The sequence below is a fragment of the Pyxicephalus adspersus genome, chromosome 4 (genome assembly GCF_032062135.1).
Source record: "Pyxicephalus adspersus chromosome 4, UCB_Pads_2.0, whole genome shotgun sequence".
NCBI lineage: Eukaryota > Metazoa > Chordata > Amphibia > Anura > Pyxicephalidae > Pyxicephalus > Pyxicephalus adspersus.
In genome coordinates this window covers 132,490,793-132,515,612 of record NC_092861.1, presented here as the reverse complement: position 1 = coordinate 132,515,612, position 24,820 = coordinate 132,490,793, and the positions used below count along the sequence as shown (strand labels likewise).

The window sequence follows — 24,820 nt, the reverse complement described above, 5'->3', positions numbered from 1 at the left end:
TTGTTGCAGCAACTAACCACAACACTGAATAGTTCCATGATGTGTAGCTAAGATTGATTATTCCAACTTCATAAGTGAAGGAATGAATAATAATGTATTTTAGTAAATAAATATCATACGTTATTACTGTAATACACTGTATACCTACTGTAATCTAACCTCTTAGATTGTAAGCTCTTCTGGGCAGGGTCCCCTTCTCCTCTTCCTGTATCAACTGTTTGTCATTTGCAACCCCTATTATTATTATTATTATTATTATTAATAATAATAATAATATTATTAATAATAGTAATAATAATAATATAATCTTTACTATTAGGTTATTCACATAAGTCCTATTCACATTTCACCATTTGTGCTTTCATAAATGTGTTATTGTATTAAACCAAATTCCAGACAGTTAATTATTTTTCTTTGTGCATAGAGCGGGGAAGGTTAGGAATATCTGCCAGGTATTAAATGTTTCTGTTTAAGAGCTATTACTTTGAAAACAGACTTCCTGTTGGAGCTTGGGAAAATTGAGGATCCCAAATTTCGAGAGAATACTCATCAACACATTTTCATCCTCGGCTTCCCATAGAGTAAATATTTTTTTTTCCTCTTCCTCTTTGGTCTGAAACCTGTTAACTGGATAGGAAATCTCGCTCATAATATAAAAAGAAGCTTCACCTTGGTATAGTGATATTTGTGACCTTTGTTCACATAAAGCCAGAGGTATTACAAAATTTACAACACCTTCTGTTTTATGGGAATAAATGACAAGATTATCACTAAACAAAGGTGAGGATTCTTACTATCCTATGATTTTATTATACAGGTAGTCCCCGGGTTACATACGAGATAGGGACTGTAGGTTTGTTTTTATGTTGAATCTGTATGTAAGTCAGAACAGGTAAATTATTTTAATAAATGTAATTAGTACAGATGTTTGTCTCAACATAATATTAGGCAGTGTGGTGTCAGGTGCTGTATAAAATCCTCACTGTGAGTAAATCACAAGCAAAGCAAAAAAAAAACTTTATGAAGCCTAGACATTCATCAACTCTTAGAGCAAGTTGTGCTTTATTACAGATCAGCTCAGCTCTTAAGGGCACCCACAACCTCAGCTGTGTTTAGCAAAAGATTTCTTCTGCAAGTCATGCAAACTGCCGCCTCCCCCCCATAAAGCCTCTATCCTGCACATGAGCAAGCAGGAAAGCCCCGTTCGTATCTAAGAGTAGTCTGTAGTCGGATGTCCTTAAATTGGGGAGTACCTATAGAAGCTCCATCAACCAAGTTGTTTGGGAACCCTGTCTGTTCTTATTGATCACTGATAGGAATATGTATTATTGGAAATTGAGATATATATATACACAGGTAAAAAAAAGTTACTTACCTTTCCCCCCTAACGTCTGCATTACTCAGCCTTCTGGCAAGATCCTTTTAAATCTTGGAATTCCATATCTAATGAACATTAGTTGCTACATTAGTGATCTCTCAAAATCTGGAAATATCTGTTCTCCTAGGACCCTGCAGGAAGTGATGCCACTTTTGCATCACTTTCTCGCAAAACCTTAGAAATCTGAGAATCTCACATCTTGGGAAAATTTGCTGCTACATAGTCCTGATGAGTGTTTGCTCGAAATGTGCAAATACCAGTTCTCCTAAAATCCTGCAGAAAGTGATGCAACCCTGTGGGTTGTAGGATAGGTAGGGTCTCGTGTTGATGAAAGATGTTTTATTTTATTTGCAACACACATCAAATCCCAGTCAGCAAAATCCTCTCGACTAACTGAGCAGTACCCATAAAAGTTCAAAGGCTATGGGCAACCTGCTCTGCATTTATTGCATTTCTTTGGATGCAACCTGTCCTTCTAAAGTGTATGGAGGTGTGCTTGTACTGCATGAAAAGCAAATTAACCCATACTGCTCTTGTCAAACATAATAATAATGTCAAACATTGCACTTCTCATTTTAACACAGAAGGATGCATTTGAAATGCAATATTGGATAAAAATGCCTAGCATTATGATCCCTGATTTGTTTTTTTCTTATTTCCCCCCTAGTTTTTTTTTACATGGGTTCCCTTTTACTAAATAATGGTACCCTCTAAAAAAATATCAAATTTAACAATTCATTTTTTCATATCAATACTTCATGAATTATTCTTTCGCACTAAAAACACATTACAATCACAAGAACTCTTAACATATTTATTGATTTGAAATACTCATTTCTAACAATACAAGTAAATTTACACAAAAACACACATACTGTACATGTACTGTACAAAGTCTATACAATAAATAATTATTCACATATATTACTAACTTGTGCTTGATTTATTATCACTACACAAACAAAACCTAGCTGGTGTCCTCTGTGTTATGAAGTACTTTGTCCATAACCGCAATAAATTCAGGAACTGTTCATTAACACTGCACTATGATATATTTACATACATGTAGTACAAACCTATGGCTTAAAGGATCATTCCACCCATAAAAGTGACACTTAGCTATAGGTAGAGCTTGTAAGGCCAAGCTCAGGATTCTTATGTTTCGAATACTCCAACAGTGAGACCTTTTGGCCGTAATTCCTGACTTTGTTCCTGTCCCCATGGAGCTTTGGGTGTCTCCTTTCAACACACGGAAAGGAAACCCCTCCTAGTAGCCTGGGCAGGGGTGCAGAAACAAGAATGGGAATAGAACGATGTCACCAATAGAGTTCCCAAAGGATGCAAGAATTTGTCAAATGACTTAGGAAAAATGAGTACTTTGCCCATTTGGGCAAGTTTTCCCTAACGCCCCTACCCAACCTCACATTTACACTTTTTGTTTGATCTGCCTGCTGCCGTAACTGTTTCCCAAATAAAAAAGAGGTACTCAGTACTCTACATATAGGGAAGTAAGTGACACCTCTACTTCTTTTATGACTGTGCTTAGGCACCTAGCGCTGTCACATGGGGGCATGGAAGGAGTCCTCGGCTCTGTGTAAGCTCTAGGTTAGAGTCTACACAGGGCATATTCTCCTCATCCCTATCAGCTGAACAGAGAATTGGGAAGACAAGAAGCACTTTACCTCTCAAGTACCTCCTAAGGAATGAAACAACAGTTTAGGATGGGTTGACCCTTAGCAATAACTGCAGGAAAATGTAAGAAAATGTCAGAAAGAACAAGCAGCATTAATGACAGCCTGCACAGACAGCAATATGTAAACCGTCATTGCTCTGGAAACTTCTGAAGATGCTAACTGCCTGGCTACCCAGTAGTCTTACCGTAGTTTTTTGGGCCTGATTTATTAAAGCTCTCTAAGACTGAAGATAATACATTTTCATCAGTGAAACTGGGTGATCCAGAAAACATGGAATGGCTATTTAAACATCATTGGCTGTTTGCTAGCAAACATTTTGAATACTGGACCAGAACTATTCCAGGTTTGCTGGATCACCCAGATTTACTGTATTCTCTGCAGCCTTGGAGAGTTTTAATAAATCAAGGCCATTGTGTCATTGACCCAGAACAAACAGAATTAGGACTTGGATGTGATATCACCCTTTACCCACTTGATTTGTATCTGGCCAATTCAGACCTGCGATCTGCAGCGGTCTGCCACAGGCTTAATCACTGTCCCAACCTCTCCCATTCATGTGAATAGTAGTGCTTAGGATCCTTTATTTGCACACTGCTGCAGCTTCAACAAATTATGGTTTGCAAAGGTGTCATGTCCCCTTCGGCCATGGCAGTTGAGGTCTGAAGATCTGCACTGCCTCATGCAAATCATGGCCCAATGTGCACCCAGGAGCTGTGCGCCACGTAGTTTGACACTGTATATCTAAAATTAGTTTTACACAAAAAATATAAAAAGCAGAGGCAGCCAGGCAAATAGCAGGAAGTCAGCGATGATTATGAAATGTTCATGTATTTGTCTCAGTACATATTTCCTTTTAAGAGTTCTATCTGCTCATGACTTAATGCCGGATTATTTTCAGTCACATGCTTTTTGAGTCAAATGAACGCCAACAGTAATTTAATCTAAGCAGTATGACTCTCTGCACTTCTCTCCTGAGAGCAGACAAGAACAGTTACACTGGGGTTTCAATATTCCATACAGGCAATGGAAACTTTTTTTATAAAACACTTATATAAAACAGTCCTCCTTGACGGCAGCAAATCACATCCCAGCTTTCCAGAAGAGGGATCACAGTCATTCCCAGTTAAAGTTCTCCAAAAAATTCTCCTTGTTCAAAAAGAAAAGCTCATCATGGAGCATTCCATTAATAGGAGCAAAACTGGAGTTTGCAATTTACAATAAACAATAAAAAAAAATGATCTGTGTACCATAAAGTCACCATATCCGTCATTCTGCATTATTTATATACAGGAAAATATTAAACATTTGATTCATTTCCATGAATAACAACACGGTTCCCAATATTTCATATGCTTGAAATAGGGATTTTATTCTATCTAATCTAATTGACCCTGATAACACTGATGAATGTATTTTCTATATAAAGAAAAAAAACAAATTTATGCCCTTTAATATTGATCCTAAAGTGCCAGCGTCCGAATCTCAAAGCTTCATGTATACTGCACAAAGTGTATATATAGTAAAATGTTTTTTTAAAGTTTTATCAACACTTAGCAGTTCTGTCCTGCTGTAAAGATATAAAAATTTTGGCATCATTGTGCATAAAAGCGTTCACTTAGAAAACTGAATGTTCACAGTGAAATTTTTTTTTAATTTTCTTTGCACAATTTGTCATTCATTGTGAACTCATTTTCATATTTACTAAGCTAAATGAGCTGTCACTTTGCCAAGTGAACAATCTTTATTTCAAAGCAACAAATGAAACTGAATTAGAACACAACTTGCAATAATTGTGCTATGAATTGATTAACACTTTACAGATAATACTATGAATATTGTCTGACATACTGGAAGCTCTCTGTATAACCGGTTGCAGATCACTTTGTTTTCAATGGACAGCCGAGTCAGTAAAAAGGTCTCAGCCGGCTCATTACAATGTAATTCAAGCAAAACTGAGCAGATCTCAATTCTCACTGACAGATCTAAACATCTGTACTCATCCTAAACTGGCTACAAGACCAATCTGAGATCTGATCTACTTAATAAACAGCTATGTAGTGTGACATTCAACTAAATGAAATATAATAATGATAAAAAATGACCCTTACCCATAGGGTTAATTTATTAAGGGAATGTATGCTGTTCACTAGTAAAAGTTTAGTGAAAAATGTGAACTTGTGCTCACTTCATCGTCCAATCACATGCAAGCATGAATCCTGTCTTTTTTATTACCCTTAGGCATTATTAGATTTTGAACATGAACACAGCTTCAATGGATCTACTAAGTGTGCAATCACTTTGCAAACTAAACCTTCTCTATTACTTTTAGTAGTTCACCTCTAGATTTTGTTGATTCAGTGATGTAAAAAAAGACATGTTGGCTAGGATTTAGTTTGTGGGGCCTATTTACTGGGTGAGCATCACCGAATACAGTAAACAATAAAAAGCCATCAAATCTCACAATATAAACTAGCCAGGATGATGAAGTATGACTTCTGATTGGATGCATTGGGGAACTGCACATTACACCTTGTCCTCCAATTTAAAGCCATATTTCCGGCTATATCTACTCACTGTACCCAGAGGCAGCATGGTAAATAGTCAATGAAAACACAGTCTATGAAATTGGAGCACTAAAGTTTTCTCTGTGAATCTGTTTTTACTTGCTGAAGTCTTACATTCTTCTCATTGTTTTTTGTCTTGTAGTCCAAGGCATGCTCCTCCATGTAATGCTTCCTCAGCATGTGGCACAGAATTGCAATCAGAACAGTTAATATTGATATAACTCCAATGCATATACCCAGCAACATGGCTGGCTGTAGGCTGTGAATATCTGGTTGGGAAGGCTTGGTTGGTGGGGTCTCAAATGGTCGTTTGGCGGTAGTTGTTGTTTCAGGCAATCCTGAGCCTTCTTCAGATTTGCATTCAGAGCCATTGGCTATAAAGCCCTCTGGACAGGTACATTCATATGACCCAAATAAATTGGTACAGATGCCATCACAAGGATTACTCTCACATTCATCTACATCAGTGCAGATTGCCATACCTTCATCGTTCTGGTCCACTATGTAGCCATCTGGACACTCGCATTTGTTGATGTCATTGATGTCACATTCAGCCTGGCAGAAAGAGGTGTTGCAAAATCTTTTGCACTTGTTGGGGTTATTTTCATCCACCACAAAGCCTTCAAAACAGAAGCATCTGTAGCCCCCCTCAAGGTTTTCACAGTCATGCTCACACTGGGTGAATGGGCTGTCACATTCATTAATGTCCACACATTCCGATGGACACCCATCGGGGTCATCACAATCAGGATTGGTCACCAACTCCAATCCAGGTTTACAGCCGCAGACAAAGCTGCCGATGGTGTTGGTGCAATGGTGATCACATATATTGGGGTTGACTGCACAGTCATCAATATCTATACAGGTCTTTTGATCATCTGCAAGTTCATATCCCTCCTGGCACATGCAGACAAAGCCAGGTGACTCTGATATTGGAATACAAAGCTGACTACAGGGATTGGGGTCACACGGTTTGACACAAGTCCTGCCATCGTCTTTCAGGTGTGTCTCTGGGGGACAGGTACATATTGACATCCCATCCTCCATCACACAATCATTTTCACATCCACCTTTCTCAATACTGCAATCCCAAGGCCCTGGGACTTCACTCTTCCATTGTGGTTGTCCATCTCCTTCGCTGGCACAGAACAGAGAGTCCTTAAGGGAAGCTATATAAGCATTGGTGCCCGATGGGAAGATAGAACCCCCGCTACGGCCCAATCCAAGTGACTTGTGAGAATAAGTGATATTAACCACTGACTTCAGGGTAAGTGGACTGCATAAACCTGTATATTCCAATTCACACAAGTAACCATCAGCTTTAAAGTCACAGAGAGTCTCTTCCCATGTGCCATCCTTGTGCACAGTGACACAGAGGGCACCACACTTCCTCACCCCAGGTTTCCTCCAGTTGGTGTAATCTGTTTTATTATCCCCACTCACCCAAGAGAAGCCTCTCAGAGACTCTAACATATTTGTGCATCTGTTTTTAAATGGCTGTTCCAGTCCTATCCAAACTCTGACATCTGTCTCTGCTTTGGACACAAGTAAAGAGATGGCATCAGCTTGCACTGTATTTGTCACTGTCAGAAGCTGCCCATTCCTGGCCTCACATGTAGTCTTGGCTTTTTCAAACTTCTTCTTTTCCCAGGATACAGAATAGCAGGCTTGATCCAGGCACACAAACTCTGAGGTGGAGAAGACTTCATCCATAGGAGCCGACTGGCACAGGGCGATGAGTGCCCAGATAATGCAGAAAGTCAGCATCTTGTCCTGGTGGCTGCAGAGCAAAGCACGGTGCTGGGTGCCAGGCGCTGCGCTAAATGTGCATGGACGAGAGCTGCGCACAGATCTGTGTCATGTCTATGCCCAAACTTTATATGCTCTCAGCCCTCCCAGCAGCCCAGTATTGAAGGGAAGGAAGGAAGTGCCTGGAAGGAAGGGCTGGAGCCGCTTTGGGATGATGATGATATGCTTACAACACTTGCAGATTGCTGCACAGCTATGTGGTGATCGCTACATTCAGAGGATCGCGAAGTTCGAATCAGTGAAAGTGAATAAGGGGACAGGCGGGGCTGGTCCTGTTTCATCCTTACTGGGAGGATTCGGGTCTCATGCACTTTTTAACCCTGTCCCATGTAAAAAAATTACTTCTCATTTATTATAAAGCAGGAAGAAGTCATAGATAGAAAGTTTCTAAAACTTTCCATAAACTTAGTTGTACTCTACTTTATGTAGAAGGAACTCCTTTGGAGCTATGGACATCTTCAAAGAAGTACTGGTGTTTGAAAAGGTTTGGACCTTTTTTTGGTACCAAATTCCTCTGTCCTTAATTTCTCCTTTATGTTCATCTTCTAGCTCTTGAACATATATATCCATAAATAAATGTATAGGTTAAAGTGTTTGCACAACCAAATTGGACCTCTAATAGTAGCTGATCCCTCTGCTTTGGAGCAGTTTCTCAGCTAGGCTTCCTCCAGAAGTTCCTAGGGGTTCCTTAAGCAATGAGCAATTTGTCCCCTCAGGTCCATTTAACTCATACCAATGATTTATGTGCCTAATAAACTCCTCTGTCCCTGGCAGTCTAATTGTGTCAGTCAATATGTCAGTATTTTTATGCTAAAAGCACTAAATTGTTTTGCATAGAAATTTATTTTTTTTTAATTCTTAGGCATAACTCACTGAAATATGTCCATTATTAATAAATAATTTTTAAATATAAAAAAACACAAAAATCTGCTAAAACAAGGGTGCATAAAAATACTAAAACCTGTAATTTATCTGTACAGTAGCATGGGATGGGATCTGATGGGCAGGATGCCAAGGGACACTGATAGGACCAGATAAGTGTTTTTTTTTTAAAGTTTCTAGCTACCCTGAGTGTGGCTCGAGGTTACCTTTCAGCTATTTTTTTTAGCCACACTTGGGATTACCACTCAGAGGGTTAATTTATCCTCCTCAGATGTCTCTTTTCTAGCCAAAACTTTTAGTTCTGGGCCTTTGGTACCAGATGCCCCTGTATCAAATACCTCCTTCTTAATTGTGCTACTTTACCTCTGGAGCTTGGATCTTCATAAATAAATGTATTGGTCAAAATATCCTTTAAATGGTGGACTTTTTATTTTATACCAAATTTCTCTGTCCTTAATTTCTCCTTCCTTTTCTTGAGCATATATTACCATAAATAAATGTATTGGTTAAAGTGTTTGTACAGCCAAATTGGACCTCCTTTGGTAGCTGATCACTTTGTTCCTGAGTCCTTATTCTCAGATGTTCTTCTTCTTGCTTTGGAGCAGTCTCTCAGCTAGGTTTCCTCCAGAGGTAATTAGAGGTTCCTTAAGCAATATGTCCCCTCAGGTCCATTTAACTGATACCAAGTATTTTTTTTTTTTGTCTTTAACCTTTTCTTTCCTTTAATAACCTCCTCAAATGTCCCTCTTCTAGCCCAAACATTTAATTTTGGACCTTTGGTACCACATCCCCCTGTATCCCATATCTCCTCCTCTTTGTCCTACTTCTAACCCTGGAGCATAGATCTTCATAAATAAATGTACTTGTTAATATATATTTTAAACTGTGGACCTTTTTTTAATACCAAATTCCTTTGTACTTAATTTTTTCTTTCTATGATGTTCATCTTCTAGCTCTTGAGTGTATAAATAAACCGTAGGACCTTCTTGCTTTGGAGCATCCTCACTGCTTCGGCTTCCTCCAGAGATTCCTAGGGGTTCCTTAAGCAATTAGCAATTTGTCCATCAGGTTCCTGACACTAATGATTTTTTTTTTGGCTATAAACTCCTCTGTCATTAATTTCTAATCAAATGTCCCTTTTCTAGCTAAAACTTTTAGTTGTGAATCTCCTTTGGTACTACATCCCTCTTGTTCTTGATTTCTCCACCTCATTTGTCCTGCATCTAACTCTGGAGGATTAATCTTCATAAATAAATGTACTGGTTAAAACTACTTTTCATTTGGACCTTTTTTCATACCAAATTCCCCGGTCTTCACGTTCTCCTCCTTAGATGTTCACTTTTTAGCTCTGAAGCATATAGCTCTAAAAATAAATGTATTGGTTAAAGTGTTTGTCGAGCCAAATTGGACCTACTGTAATTTGGTAGCAGATCTAGTTGTCCTTAATACCTCTATTCTCAAATCTCCATCTTCTTTGTCTGGAATGTGTCTCAACCTGTTCCTCCAGGGGTTATTAGGGTTCTTTGAGCAATGAGGGTTCTTTGTCCCTTTACCTAATGACAATGATCTTTTTGGCTATGGGATGTAACATTTATTTACTTGTATTTATATAGCACCAACATATTACGCAGAGCTTTACAAGGTCCAAAATAATTCCACAATTTGTCCACCAAAGGGGCTCAAGCATCTAATGTCCCTACCATAGTCCTATCTCATTAACACAATCTAAGTCTGATTTTGAGGGGTAGCCAATTAACCTAATTGGAGGAAAATGTAGTACCCCTTAGGAAACCCTAGCAAACACATGAAGAACATACAGGACTTGCAATGTCCTGACCGAGATTCCACCCTGTGAGCCAGTCCTGCAAAGGCAAGCGTGCTATCCACTGAGCCAACCAACATTTGATTTTCTCCTTTGCTAGTTGAGTAGAAAGCTTAAATTCTGATTCATCCACTAAGTACCCCTCACCCTCAGCTTCATCCAAGAGTGTATTAGCATACAAATCAGTCAGCATGTGAAAATGTGTCCATCACTTGTGTGCTGCTGGAGAGTCGAGGACAATGTACTATCCTGAGTCAGCAATAACCCTAATAAGCTGGGTGATTTCAGGAGCTCTGTTATAGTAGCATTCCATTATGCTTCAGTTGTCTGGAAAAATGAGTGAGCGGCTTCATAGAAGCAATAGTTTGTTTTCAGCATTACTGCAGCAATAATTGCAGTCAAGTTGGGGCCAATTCAAAAAGGCTTTGGCAAATGCTTTATGTGCCGTACTGAAGGTAGTTGTATTTTCATGCTTTGTTCACACCTCCTAACTATATGAGCGAAGAAAAGGGACTTAAGCACAAAATATGTAGGCAAAGGACACACCCTATGACACAAAATATCCATTATATATACATTGATAATTTAGTGGTTGGGGAAAGGTTTAGTGTAGTATAACACATTTTGCTGCATATTATGTATCAGCATTCTGCCTTGGATTAACTTTGTTTTTGCCTCCTATATCCTTGTTACATCTTAGAAATATGTTAGCCTGGCAGTATTTTGAATTGATGTCTATATTTTGGTCCTTCTCCACCCGGCTCTCACTATCACATTTACATTTGGTCTGATGTTAGGCTGGTCCCCTGTATATTATCAGTTGTTTATGCTCTTTTTGGAAAAGCTGTGTATGGTGAAACGCGTAAAAGAACATTTATGATATCATTTTGATTGAATTGCTTATTGATGTACACATGTATTGGTGGTTCAATTACTAATAGCAAATTGTGGATAATAACTATATGCTGCCAAATTTAGCTTTTGTTTTAATGGATTTTTTTGGATCATGAGAAAATAAAGTGTTGCTTTTATTTAAACTTTTGGACATGAATTTGACAATTTCATTTAGGTACCGATAAAGTCCTGGTAGCAAATGTATATCCTGGCTTCAGTTGTTGGGGACTTGGTACTAGTGACCATGTGCATTTACTATATACTACATAAAAATGACAAATTGTCGCATTTGGCCCTCACGCATGCGCAGTTTTTTTCCCATCTACATCACCCGATTCCGCACCTGGTTTGGGTAACGTAGGAAGAAGAGGCGAAGATGGCCGCGCCAGAACCGCTGGCCCGAAGACAGATGCCAGGATGACGTGGGACCTGATAGAAGGGACCTCGGTTCGGACTGCCCTACGGGATATGGAAGGTAGGTGTATTTTTGTTGTTTTCGGGGACTTTTGAGTTTAGTTCCTCTTTAAAGCCGTAGGTGCAATTTTAAACCACATGGAATGGAAAATCTTTGTATATGTGTATTTTGGCAGAGCCCAATTGGCTGCAAAATTGATATTTATGTTGTTGTTTTAGCAAGAGTCCCTTTACTATACAATTTTAGTTAACTTTGTGAAAAAAGGAAAATATAAATTTTGATATCAGGGATAGTGCCAAATGACTTGGGACAAAAACTTATTGCAGCTTGAAGCATTGGCATACTAATGAGCAAAGTTCTAAAATAAAAATTGACCCTACCATGTTTAAAAATGTATTCTCCCGCCCACATATTTCATGACCCCAAACATGCTTCTGGTAACCCTGACCATGCCGGCACAATATTATTGCAAAGGTAATATAAAGGCAGGTTAGGATGGCTGGGTCACTAACTCTCCATAATTTGTTGTTTATATATTGTCATGGTTAGCAGTTTGTTATAACTTTTGCCTATTTGTGTTTTACATATTGTCACACCTGCGCTGTTTTGTAGTAGTTTGCTATGAACATTGCGTTTTATGGCATGCTGCTATTATACTTGTGTTCTGTTGCTGCACTGCATGTACAACCGTTTCTTGTCTCTGTTTTATTTTACTTAGCATGCTGTTGATATTCTCATGCTTTGTTGCAATGCAATAAATATGTTTTTTTTTCTTCTTTAATAATAGAAATATTTAATAATATTTCTTAAATATATTTTCTGATTATTATTATCATTACTGAAAATAGTCATGATAAATAGGGAAAGCAGAAGGCAGCTACATGATGCAAAGGGGAAGAAAGGGTCTGAATGTGTGCATGAATGTGTGCATGACTCAAGTAAGCGCCAAACATCACTGATCACAGATATTTTATCCATAACTGCAGAACTTAGACATTTTTACATCAGTCAGATAAACAGCAATTTATTAATGTACATGCAGCCTGAAACTTTATACCGCTCCTCTGAAGAAGACTAGAATAGAAAGGTTATGATTCACTCATCTGATCTATTAAGTTGCATATGTAAATTGTAAATTTGAGCTTGAGCAACAGAGTTCCATAAACAACATTTTCCTACAAAACGGTGGAGAATATACAGGTACACTTGAACAGGATCCTAGAGCTCCACCTGCTGGCTGCATCTATTTAATATTTAATTCCTATTACCTACCTACAAAAATATTTTGAACATTTAGTCCAGAAAAACAAAAGAAATGTTATGCAGGAGCTCTCTACATTCCCTTAATTTACAAATGCCCTTAATTTATCCAATAAATGCATGACAGTGTAATAATCTTCATTCACTTGATCTTTATGCACGTTGGTTGACAGTTTAATATATTGTTGTGGATAAAAATAATACTGCAAACAATTCATATACAAATTAAGTAAAGCAGCAATAATAAATAAAGAAATATGTTTGGCACTGGATTTTGTTAACATTGTTAATGGAAAGGCCTTTGTGATTTTTTCCCCTCCACAAGGCTTTCAAAGAAGACAAAATATATACAGGTAGTCCCTGGGTTACATACGAGATAGGGACTGTAAGTTTGTTCCTAAGTTGAATTTTGTATGTAAGTCGGAACAGATACATTCGTTTAATGAATGCAATTAGAACAGATGCTTGTCTCAACATATTATTAGGCTGCTTGGTGTCAGTTACTGTATTAAATCCTCACTGTGAGCTAATCCCAAACAAAGACAGACATTTATTAACTTATGGAGCAAGCTGTGCTTTGATATGCAGAAAGAAACAACTGCAGAGTTTGTCTTGGTCATTAAAGAGTTACAAGAGGCTGTAGAAAGAGTTCAGTCCTTAATATCATCCACAACCTCAGCTGTGTTTAGCAAAAGATTTCTTCTGCAAGTCATGCAAACTGCCCCCACCCCCTATCAAGCCTCTGTCCTGCACACCAGCGAGCAGGGAAGCCCCGTTCATATCTAGAAGTCTTTCAAATGTCAGATGTAACCGTAACTCAGGTACTACCTATAGTAGCTCCATCAACCAAGTTGTTTGAGAACCCTGTCTGTTCTTATTGGTCACTTGATCCTTACCTCAGGGACTGCCTGTAGTCAGCTTTCATGCTGTGTTACCAGTACTATTGAACATTGCTCAGCAATAGAGACAAACTTGTGCCTTTGTAGATTGATGACAGTCCTTAACATGAATATGTACAATAGGGATAATACATTTTGTACCATATGAAGATGGTTTATTTTTCATAGCTGTAATTGGTTGGATCCAAGAATCAGGATATATAGATAATGAACCCTATATGTGCAGCTAACATTGAGAAATGCAGACATGGGAGGGGCAACTGTGGACTGTATGGGGCCAACACATGAGGCCAACAAAAATACATGGAACAATGGATGTCTACCTCTGCCAAGTTTTATTCTATATGTGAATCCTCCCTGGGGAAATTCACCCTTCCATTTGTTCTGCTCACCAAGGCTGAAAGTAATGGGAAACATTACATTTAAACTTGTCATAGGAGCAAGAAGTGAGTAAAAATCTTCCATTGACTCCAGGGACAACTAAGAGGGGAAAACCCCTTACTTTGGGAAGATTTGCTTTAACCCTCTATCACATCTCCAGGATACAAAAATAATCTTACCAGAGCAAAAATAACCTGGCAGTAGTTTTATACGTTTCCTACTTTCTCCAAATAAAGAGCATGACAGGTGAAAGTATATAATGTCTGGAGTTCATATGAACCTAGCAATATATTAAAGTTTTTTTCATGATAAAGATTGTGTAGGTCACCTAGATTGTAAGCTTTTAGGGGCAGTGTCCTCTCCTCCTCCTGTGTCACTGTCTGTATCTGTCTGTCATTTGTAACCCATATTTAATGTACAGCGCTGTGTAATATGTTGGTGGTATATAAACATCTTTGTTCAGTCCAGGGTCACCTTCTGTAGGCTTAGTATAGATCCTCAAAATTCTAGCACTGATCTATCTCTTTTCCACTTATTGGATGTTCCCATTTGGCTTTGTGTATTTTCACCAATCCTGTTACGTTACCCTACCCCAATAAGGAGTTAAAACAAAACAAAGTAACATCACTGAAGATGTTCAGTGCTGAGATGTAGCTACCTGTAGATCATTAGTGAGCCTGCAAGGCCATGTCAGTTTTTGGTGAATTTACACTTTAAAGCAGATGTCCAGCATACTAAAATGTATGATATGTGCAGTGCAGACATATAGTCAAATTCTGTGCTGCATATTTGGGTAAGCAGTCATGTAAACATTTGTTTCTTTTTTTTCTTCTTCCGTAGAAAATGTGGGTTAGTGATGGATGGATTCACCTGGGATTGGGTTACTAAGGATTTGGTGAATGTATCTTAATAATTGTGAACCCATGCTGGTGAATGCTGCCCACCATATAGTAGCATCATGATTCAAACAAATATTAAAAAAGATGATGCTTTGAAATACTAAGTAAGACAAAATATAACATAAAAGTAACTTTCTGCAGTCAATCAGAATTCATCTTTTTCTGGATAAATGCAATAAATCTGATTGGTTTCTACATGTAGCATCAATTGTCCATTGTTACTAATCTGTGTTTTGTTGAGAAAGGTTGATAGAGTAATAAAAAAATCCACCACTGATATTTATTCATCCAGTGTTTGTTCACAAACTTTATTATCATCCCACAAGTGCAAAGCTTGGCAGATCAGCGAACTATTAGCAGATGCCTCTGGCTATGCCAACAGCAACTTTTTGAAAGTTGTACATCGTAGAGGTGTTTTATAAAGGCTCCAGGTGGCGCTAGAGGACATAACGTAGAATAAAAAAAGTTTTGTCCTGACTTCTTTATGACTTGTCAGATTTCAATGTTTTGTTTGTTTCCCTATGATTTACAAAGTTCATTATTTTCACCAACAGTGGTTTATGTAAATTGGTTTTTAAAATACCATTATTCAAGGACAAATATGTAATAGTTTTAGGAGATTTTTTAATTAAAATACAGCCAAGACCCTTTAAAGAAGATTCCAATGAACTTGGTCAACAGCGACCTTTGCAGCTCCTGCCTACATTTCACCTGGCACTGAATTTGAAGGTATTTGCTGGATACATACAGTAAGCCAAGCAATAGATTATTCCCCCGGTTATGTGACAGTGCTCCAGCCTCAAGTTTACATGTTCTCCATACCTGGCAAAACAGGTTGGAGAGTCGGCTGCTTGAATAAAGAAATAATCTGACCCATGTATGGCGGGCTGAATGCATACTCTGCTCTCTTGTGTCTTTCTACCTTACTGGTTCAACTCGCCTAATGGGTGGCATGGTTGGTTCATTGGTTGGGACTTTGGCATTTGCAGTGCTGGGTTTCAGGTTCAAATTTAAGCCACAGAGTTTGTGTCTTTTCCCTGTGTTTGCATGGGTTTCCTTCCACATTCAATGTTCTTCCACATCCCAAAAACATGCAGGTAGGTAATTGGCTTCTTACATAAAATTGGCCTTAAGTTGAATTTATGACAGATGAGTATTGTGAGACATTAGACTGTGAGCCCATTTAAAGGAACAATCAGTCACATGACTGAACTATACAGTGCTGTGTATATGTTAGCACTATAGAAATACAAGATAATGATAATATACGTGGGTGAGAGTGTGGCTTCCTTTCCTTTGGTTCTGTTTGCTCCTGTTTCCTAATTTTGACTGATTACTTTTTTTGGGGTTCTGACCTTTTGGCTGTCCCTTTTTTCTGATTATGTATTTGTCAAGCTTCCCTTGCACCTATAGAAAGGGCCCCAAAGCAGTGGTCAGGCTTTACAGAGCACATCTACCAAGCTTAGCAGTCTTTTAAAAAATGCTTAGTCCTCCACTTACTTTAAGACTCTGAAACAAGAGCAAAGGCCACTTCAGACCTGCAGTTGGCTGCAGCATTTTGCTGCAGTCTTAGCTGAAGTCAAGTCGAATAGAAACCATATTGTGCACATGTATGTGGCTGCAGCTGCTACTGGACCAAAGCGCAATTTCAGAAAAGCAACAAGTCACTTTTGGTCACATGGTTGCTTTTCCTTCTCTGATAGAAGAACTACATCACAACCGCAAGCTAATGTACAGTTTGGTTTGCAGCTCCATAGTTTGCTATGAGCCCTGGAACAGGCAATTTACTTTTTTACACAGCAAGTATGCAAGCTGCCTTTAAAGAACGACATACTTACCTGACTGGCCTCTTCTCTGTTTGTAGATAAGTGTGGTGTAAATTCTTTGTTTGAAGAAATGTGGCAGAAACTTTGGCAGAACTCCCCAAATAATAACTGGCAATCCTATACTGTCTGATAACAGTTGTGATTTTTTTTTCAATTTGTGTACATGTTTTAAACTATGGATATTATACTATTCACATAATTATGCAGTAAATTAAAACTTGATAAAAAAAAACCTCACTTACCTTTCTAGCTGCTTGTAATGTAAAGAAATGCATTCTGAAACATTCTCAAAGATCACAATTAAAGCCGGGTTTCTGTTGGTTTTCAACAGATTTGGAACAACTGCTGTGTATATTAAAGGGCTAACAGGCTGACAAAGTCAGATGAAAAAAAGTTTATTGACTCTTATGTGAACAAGTGAAAATGAATGTCATTCTATAGAGGTGAATGAGAACTCACTTTTAATTGATTTTTGATCAGATTATGTAAATACATAAAGCTTCATACACACAACAGATAATTGTCATCCAGTACTAAGCTTGTTTCGGGCTACAATCTGACATGGGGTCAGCAGTCTTCCAATGTCATCCATCAATGATGATTATTGACTGATCAGAAATGACCTTGTTCTTCCTTTACTTTCCATTGAACAGAATGGCACTATGTGTACAGCGTTTGTTCGTTGATCTGTGAATGCACATGATCACAAAAGAATATTTCCAGCTACAATCATTTGACCTCCACCTGATGTCTGTACGAGGCTTTAGTTTATATAGTCTTGGCAATGGTTCACTTTAGAGTGATTGTCACTTCAATACAAATAAATATTTAGTTATTACCTAGCTGCCTACCTACCTGTAAAAAATACTCACCTTTCCTGCCCCCTAAATTAGGAGCACTGGACCGTTGCTTAGGAATAGTCTTCCAAAGTCTGTGCAGAAACTGACATTTTTGGGAACATTGATATCTGGTGCCCCCCGCTACACTCAGTGGTTCCATCCACCAACCTTCACATCACTACGGTTACATGTATTGGTGATGTATTCGGCAGAAGAAACCATTGGGAGCAGTGGGGGACAACAGATTGACACTTCCATAATTGTAAGTTTCTGGGCAGACCTTGGGGGACATTTTGCTAGGAAAGACAATAACATACATATTTCTTTATAGATAACAACTTAAATTGGAATTGAATTCAAGCAACAAATTCACAAAGAAACAGATATACACACGTGTGCACACTTTACAGAGAAGCCTTGTGAAGCCTCAGCTGTGTTTTGTATAATCCAGATGCTTCTTTTTACTTCTACAGGATTTAGAACATGTTCTGTATCTAACAATAATCCTCTTCTGGTTTTATTTTTATCACAGTGTTATATGGAGGAGCAAGTCTCAGACTGTCACTGGATTTCTAGGAATGAAGGAATAATACCGGGTTTATTCACACCTTAGTAAAAGCATTGGATCAGAGATATTAGTCATTTCACAACAGATACATTCCTGCATAGATATATAAAAGCAAACCTTTACAATCCATGATTATAAAACTACTGATCATCTTTATGATGTATCTGAAACAATTATCATTTTCCTTTAATCTTCAGAATTCAGGAGCAGAGGTATTGAGGCAGAGCTGCTGATTGGCTGGCTTAGACCCTTTAGGGGCCCATGAGATATTTCCATATACTTCTTTTCCATTGAGACAGTGCTGTGGGTTTCATTATACTTAGGCAAAATACTTAATTTGTATTTAAATCTAAACATAAAGAAGACAACATTTCCAGCAATAAAGTTTCTTTATTTTCCAACTTTTGGTTAAATATATCATTGATATGTTTTGTCAATAAATGCTAAAGCTACATTAGCTGTTAACTTCCAGTGTCCTTTTTTCTCTTTATTAGAAATATTGTTTCTGGCCCCTTTAAAAATGACCTTCCCTTTATTATGGAGAAGAGGGTAATCCGTGGGTCCATTGATACAGTACAATCACACCAGTCTGGCTGTGTTACTTGCAGAAAAACCAGAAAAAAATGTTAAAAAACACATTTTTGTTTTATGGGTTTAAAAATATTTTAACCTGTGCAAGGCAGAAAAGAGAATGTATAGGGTGTGCTATCCCATAGCAACTAAGGAAGGAAATATCTACATCAATTTGCTTTGATTTATAGTTGCAATGGGTCATACCCACATTGCTTTAGCTTATCTAAAAAAATATTTGAAATGGCAAAAACACCTTTACTTTGCTTTCAGCGGCATAAAAAAAAAATCCCAATTTTTCTGCATACAAAATATTTTGTGTACCTTCACATTAGCTATGTTTAACTGATCAATAAAGTACTCTAGCACTATGCACAACTATTTTACAATATCTACAGAAGAAGATACTCAGTAGGCAATACAGTACAACAACACCTAGGCTTCATTTATAAAACAGAGCAGTGGTAATACAAAATATATGGCAACCAATCAAACTGAGCTGTCTGCAGGAAACTGCAATTTGATTGGTTGCTGTAGGAGAAATCGTCCAAAAGGGGAATGTTGTATCTACAGTATAGCATGTAAAGGGAAATCACAATGGCATAAAAATCTGAAATCTTTATCTAATCTAAACAATAAAATAAAATACAACTTTAAGGTAAATACTGTGATATTAACTAAAAATAAATTCTCACCAAAATCACAATATATTATATATTATATAAGCCCTATAGTCATAGTAGCTGTTCACATCTAAGGTTTAGCCATCGGGATCAATGTGCCAATAGTCAGCCAAAATGACCACTGAACTATCATTCACTCAGAAGCAGCAAGTCAGTGTTAGTGTTCTCCCAATGAAGATTTTAGAATTTTGTCACTACTAGAGTCTCCACTCTGGAATTGTCTTTACCTGCTGGAGTACAACATACTTCTCAGGGTTTTTAAACTTGTAGTCAAAGTCATGTTGATCCATGTAATGCTTCCTCAGCTTGTGGCACGCCATGGCTATCAGGACAGTCAACATGGTTATAATTCCGATGCATATCCCTAACAGTATAGCTGGTTCCATGCTGAAGGTAATTTGTGGGAAGGGGTCTGTTATTGTAGTCTCTGTAGTGACCACTGCTGGTCCTTCCGTGCCATTTGGAAGGCATTTATCACCGTGGGCAGTGTAGCCCTCTAGACAGGTGCATTGATACGTTCCAAATAAATTAATGCAGTTGTGTTCACATTGGCTCTCCAAACACTCATCCACGTCAACACATTTGGTTTCGTCCAGTACATACCCATCTGGGCAGTTGCATCTTCCTTTATGGCAATCTGGCTCACACTCAGCTTTGTTGCAAAACATTTTGCAGTTCTTATGATTTTCTTTGTCAGGGAAAAATCCTTCTCTGCAAAGACACATGTAGCTGCCATACAAGTTTTTACACTCGTGAGCACACGTAATATTTTCACACTCATCGATGTCTTTACAATTAACACCACACTCACCAGGAATTTTACAGTCAAGGACGTTTTGAAATCCGGGTTTACAGCTACATGTAAAGCTGCCATTGCTGTTGGTGCAGTGGTACCCACATGTGTTGGGGTTGGCCGCACAACTATTATCTAAACAGGTTTTTCCATCTTCTGCAAGGTAATAACCATCAGAGCACGTGCAGGGAGAATTAGGTGGTTTTATTTTTGGATCACAATCCTGACTGCACAAGTTTGGATCACAAGGCAAGGAGCACGACCTCTTGTCCGGTTTAAGTTTTGATCCTAGGGGACAAGTGCATTCCGGGATGCCATTTACCATCATGCATTTGTGTTCACATCCTCCTTTTTCGATGAAACAGGACCACGCTCCTGGAGTCTCTTTGTTCCATTTCAACTGTCCTTCTTCGTTAACTTCACAGATCAAATTGTCCATGTTTGGGGATATTTGGACAATAGTGCCAGAAGGGTAAAATTCACTTAAACTATGGCCCATGCCATGGGAAACGTGAAAATAGCTGACATTATATTCATCTGATAACATAAGAGGTCTACAGTATTTTAAATGGATTGATTCACACAACAATCCATCTGATTTCAATGTGCACTCAGTCTCCTCCCAGGTGCCATTATTGTTCACGGTGACACAGAGTTCCCCGGACTTTGCACATTTCTGATCATCATTTTTCCAGGGAATGGTATCGGTGTAACTTTCACCTGTAATCCAAGTAAATCCCCGCAGAGGCAAGTTTATATCTGTGCATCCCTTTTTCGGTTCCATTCCAATCCAAACTCTGATATTATCCATCTCCACTTTGGAAAATAATAAGGAAATTGCATCTGCTTGCTTACGGCCTGGTACTGTCATTAGGTGTTGGTTTTTACTTTCACAGTCTGTTTTTGCTCTTGGATATCTTCTGCTATTCCAGAATAAAGAGTAGCATGCTTGATCAATACACACAAATTCTTGTAAGCGGTTATCCAAGGAAGACTGCAGTGCCAACTCAGCTAAAGTCAGCAGTGCCCAAATGCCATAGAGAAGAAGCATTGTTATTGTTGCTGTGTGAAGATGAATAATGTGCTGGCAGCTAGGCAGAGGGTGAAAGCAGGGAAAGTAAAATAAAATCTGCACTCACAGAGGTGTGTGTCATGCCTAGAAGTCTGTGCCCAACTTTATACGTTTCCCAGCCCTCCCTGCAGCCTGTCACAAAGAAGAAGGAAGGAAATGCCTGGAAGGAAGGGCTGTGGAGCTACTTGTATCACTCACTGATTGTTAAACTTGTGACACGGTGTGTGGGACAATTATCACTTATCTGTAACACCTAATTTGTTCATTGGAAACATTGCAAAGGTCCTTTATGATCACAATTACTTAATTGTTTTAGTAAGGGTGCAGTAGGCGATTTGGAGAGGGTTCAAACTGACTAACAGTGTTGGGGAACACAATTTCAATGTCATATTTACATACCAGGATGTACGTCTCTGGTATTTCTCATACTAATAACTGTTGAAACTGAAATAAGTGTTCCAAACCTCTTAGAGCAAAGGAGAAAAAGTGGGAGGTTTAGGGAGAATTAACTCTTTGTTTAAAATGGAACTCCAGTAAAAATATTTGGTTGTGGAAATGAGTGAAGAAAAATTAGAATCTTTGATTTTTTTCCTGGCATAGTTCCAAGGGCAAGGAAGTAAGGAATAATCTTCAGACAGCAATAAATGAGAAACACCCAAGGCAGGAAAGGAAAATTCTCACAGACAGAATATAAGAGGTATTTAGGTTATCATTGTGTAGTAGAACATACATATTAAGGAAGTGTTCCCAACCAGGGTTCCTTCAGAGGTGTTATTTAGGATAATGTGAGTTGTGAACATAGTAATTATAGTAGAGATTCCTTAGAGACTTGAAGGTTTTTCAAGGGGTTCCTCCATGTAAAAAAGTCTAGAAACACTGCAGGACATCACATGAGTATTCCCATTTTTGCAGAGTGTTGCAGTTTAGTGAACAATATCCGTCCATGTCTGCACAATGGGCCTGATTTTAATGCTCCCCAAGGCTGGAGAACCTGGAAAGGAGCTGGTTCAAGATTGAAAACATTTGCTAGCTAATAGCAAATTACTTTGAAGAAATAGATTCCAGGTTTGCTGGATCACCAAGCTTCACTGATAAAAGTGTATCTTCTCCAACTTCGGGGATCTTTAATAAATTAGGCCCAATGTGTGTCATGGCATGCCTACTTAGTAGGTCTCTACTAGGTTTGAATGTAACAAGGTGTCAATGCAGAAGCACAACAAGGAGACAGTAGTCACCCCATACCTGGAAATTACTGGGCAAGGACTTTCATTGCGGGATCAGCAGGTATTCTTATAAATAAAGCTGCAGATTTAAAGATTCATTTCGACTTTTGAAATTACATCAACATGGTAAAAGCTGTGTGACAATTTGATAGTCGAGTTTACATCAAATTTAAACAACTGGAAGTATTGTTGCATTACAATCTAATCATGTGTGACATTTTTAGTGTTGGACTGGTCATTTTATTACTAAACTTTAATGATTAGCATGGACGAATTATATTGCACGTCTAACTTTTTCCAGAAGTTTAGATATTTGTTTTTATGAGAGAAAGAGGTCCAGCTATGAATTTAAATGCAAACTACTTGGCTGTTAGCAAGTCCAAAAAAACAAAGTGTAGAATATATTCTGATTTGTGTGCCAGAAATGTGGCCGGTTCTACTGTTTGGACACAGCAATTACCCTAACGAGCTATCTGGTTGATTTTAGGAACTGTATTATGGTATAATTTAATTATTCTGCAATTGTCTGGATAATTCCAGTATAGTTTTCCATTTTGAAGCTGGCTTTATTTAAATGAGCTGTAATCTCAAAACTTTGCAATGCTTAATTGTGCCTAACATATGGGAATGAAAGGGCCCCTTTATGTCATTACCATTTTAGCTATGTGTGAGGTTCATCTAAAGGTCAACAATGCTGTGCTAGCAAGAACCCTTTGCTGATTGTCTAGAACTGTTGTAGGGAAAGACAAGGGACTGGTTGATTCAGTTCAGCTTTGTGAAAATGATTTTTTTAATGGGGTGATATGGTAACTATGGATTTCACCAGAAACCCCATTTTTTACATTGGTCTGCGAGGAGGAGGGCAGACATGTTTTTCCCAGCTTAACCTGATTTATGTCTAAAATCAATAGGCATTTTCATGAAAGATCACTGAACCTTCAAAATAAAGGGTACAAATTGTTAGCTTTGAAATCTTGTAGAAAAATACTTTTTGCAAAGATGGGAACTGAAAATTCAGGGACGCACATGCTACTATTGCACAGAACTTAATTTGGGTGAACCATATTCTGGAACAGTGGAAAATTGTGGCACTAAATTAAGAATTTATTACAAAACCATGGGGATACTTGTATTATATTCTTCTTTTAGCTCCACAGTTTTCCAGAGGTTATTTATTGCAAGTTTACCTGCTTTTTTGTGTGCTGCTCCATCATATTAGTACAGAGTTTATATACTTTTTCCCAAGATTTTGGAAAAGAATGTCCATGTAAGCTACTTCTATCCTTAGAGGTTGACTGTAAACTATAGACACAATATTTGAAGTTATTTCCAAATTAAGAAGGATGTATACTTTGGATGCCATGCCCAACAGAAGCAAGGAAAGGGCTAAGGACTAGCCACCAATATTGTCTGAATGCTTTCTGTTATTTCATTCCTTATTCCATGCTGTGACATGGTGTAATGGAGGGCATCTTTCTAGAGACAGACTTACTTTCTTTTGTCCCAGCTGCCTGATAACTGTGACTCCTAGCTGGGAAAATAAAGATGGGGTGCAGAAAGTTCAGATGCAGGGAGATCCTTCCACCTTAACTGAAGGAACATCAGGACAGATTATGTCCATTCTGCAATAAAATAAACATACCTGCCTGATCTGAGTTTTTTACACTTTCCTGTCCTTGCTTTGTACCACCATCATCACCCAGTTTTTTTCCAGGTCTTTTGCCATTTTGATTAGCCAGACCTAATTATGAAATTCTGTGCATGCACACGAGAGCTCAATCAGCCCCGGTAGCCCCATGCATACACAACTCAACAAGTTGTGTTTTGGCAAAGTACAAGTGTATAAAACTCACCACATTTTAAGGTTATCTTACACAAAGCCCTAGAATATTAAATTATTTGTGCTGAATAACTGATTACTTTTAAAATAGGTTTATGATTAAGGTTAAAATACAAAGTTCAGTTTCAAATATTCAACATAGCAACGAAAAATTGTAAAACATTTATTTTCTACAAAATTGCTTAACAGATTGTCTGCGCAGCTGAGGACGTTAATCAGCAGCATGAATAATATGACCACAAAGCCCAACCAGTACACCCAAATGTGAACTCAGTGACACACCCCATAAATACATACATTGCTGCACAAGGTGAGGACTATGTAACCAAATAATAAATTAAAGGGCATATCACAATGATTTATGAAACCTGGATCCAGGGAAAACTTGGTTGGTCACGTTTCTGGCTTCCTGTATAAAAACCCTGACGCTTTAACTTAAATGCACAAAATCTTTATTGTTTCCTATTTAGATTTTTACAATTTGATCACTATAGAGAGGCATGATAGTT

The 24,820-nt window shown here is 38.1% G+C and overlaps 2 protein-coding genes across 2 annotated transcripts; both read right to left on the bottom strand.

Annotated features, from left to right (window-relative positions):
• Positions 1-2,178: 2,178 nt before the first annotated feature.
• On the bottom strand, positions 2,179-7,671 carry LOC140329413 (thrombomodulin-like). Its single transcript, XM_072409663.1, has one exon. The coding sequence runs from the start codon at positions 7,401-7,403 to the stop codon at positions 5,706-5,708; it is 1,698 nt and encodes a 565-aa protein (XP_072265764.1). The 5' UTR covers positions 7,404-7,671; the 3' UTR covers positions 2,179-5,705.
• A 10,829-nt stretch (positions 7,672-18,500) lies between these two features.
• On the bottom strand, positions 18,501-21,320 carry LOC140329414 (thrombomodulin-like). The gene has a single exon (XM_072409664.1). The coding sequence runs from the start codon at positions 21,225-21,227 to the stop codon at positions 19,581-19,583; it is 1,647 nt and encodes a 548-aa protein (XP_072265765.1). The 5' UTR covers positions 21,228-21,320; the 3' UTR covers positions 18,501-19,580.
• Between the last annotated feature and the right edge of the window lie 3,500 nt (positions 21,321-24,820).

Excerpts from the sequence above, each read along its gene's own strand:
- LOC140329413 (XM_072409663.1), bottom strand. The coding sequence starts at position 7,403 with ATGCTGACTTTCTGCATTATCTGGGCACTCATCGCCCTGTGCCAGTCG.
- LOC140329414 (XM_072409664.1), bottom strand. The coding sequence starts at position 21,227 with ATGCTTCTTCTCTATGGCATTTGGGCACTGCTGACTTTAGCTGAGTTG.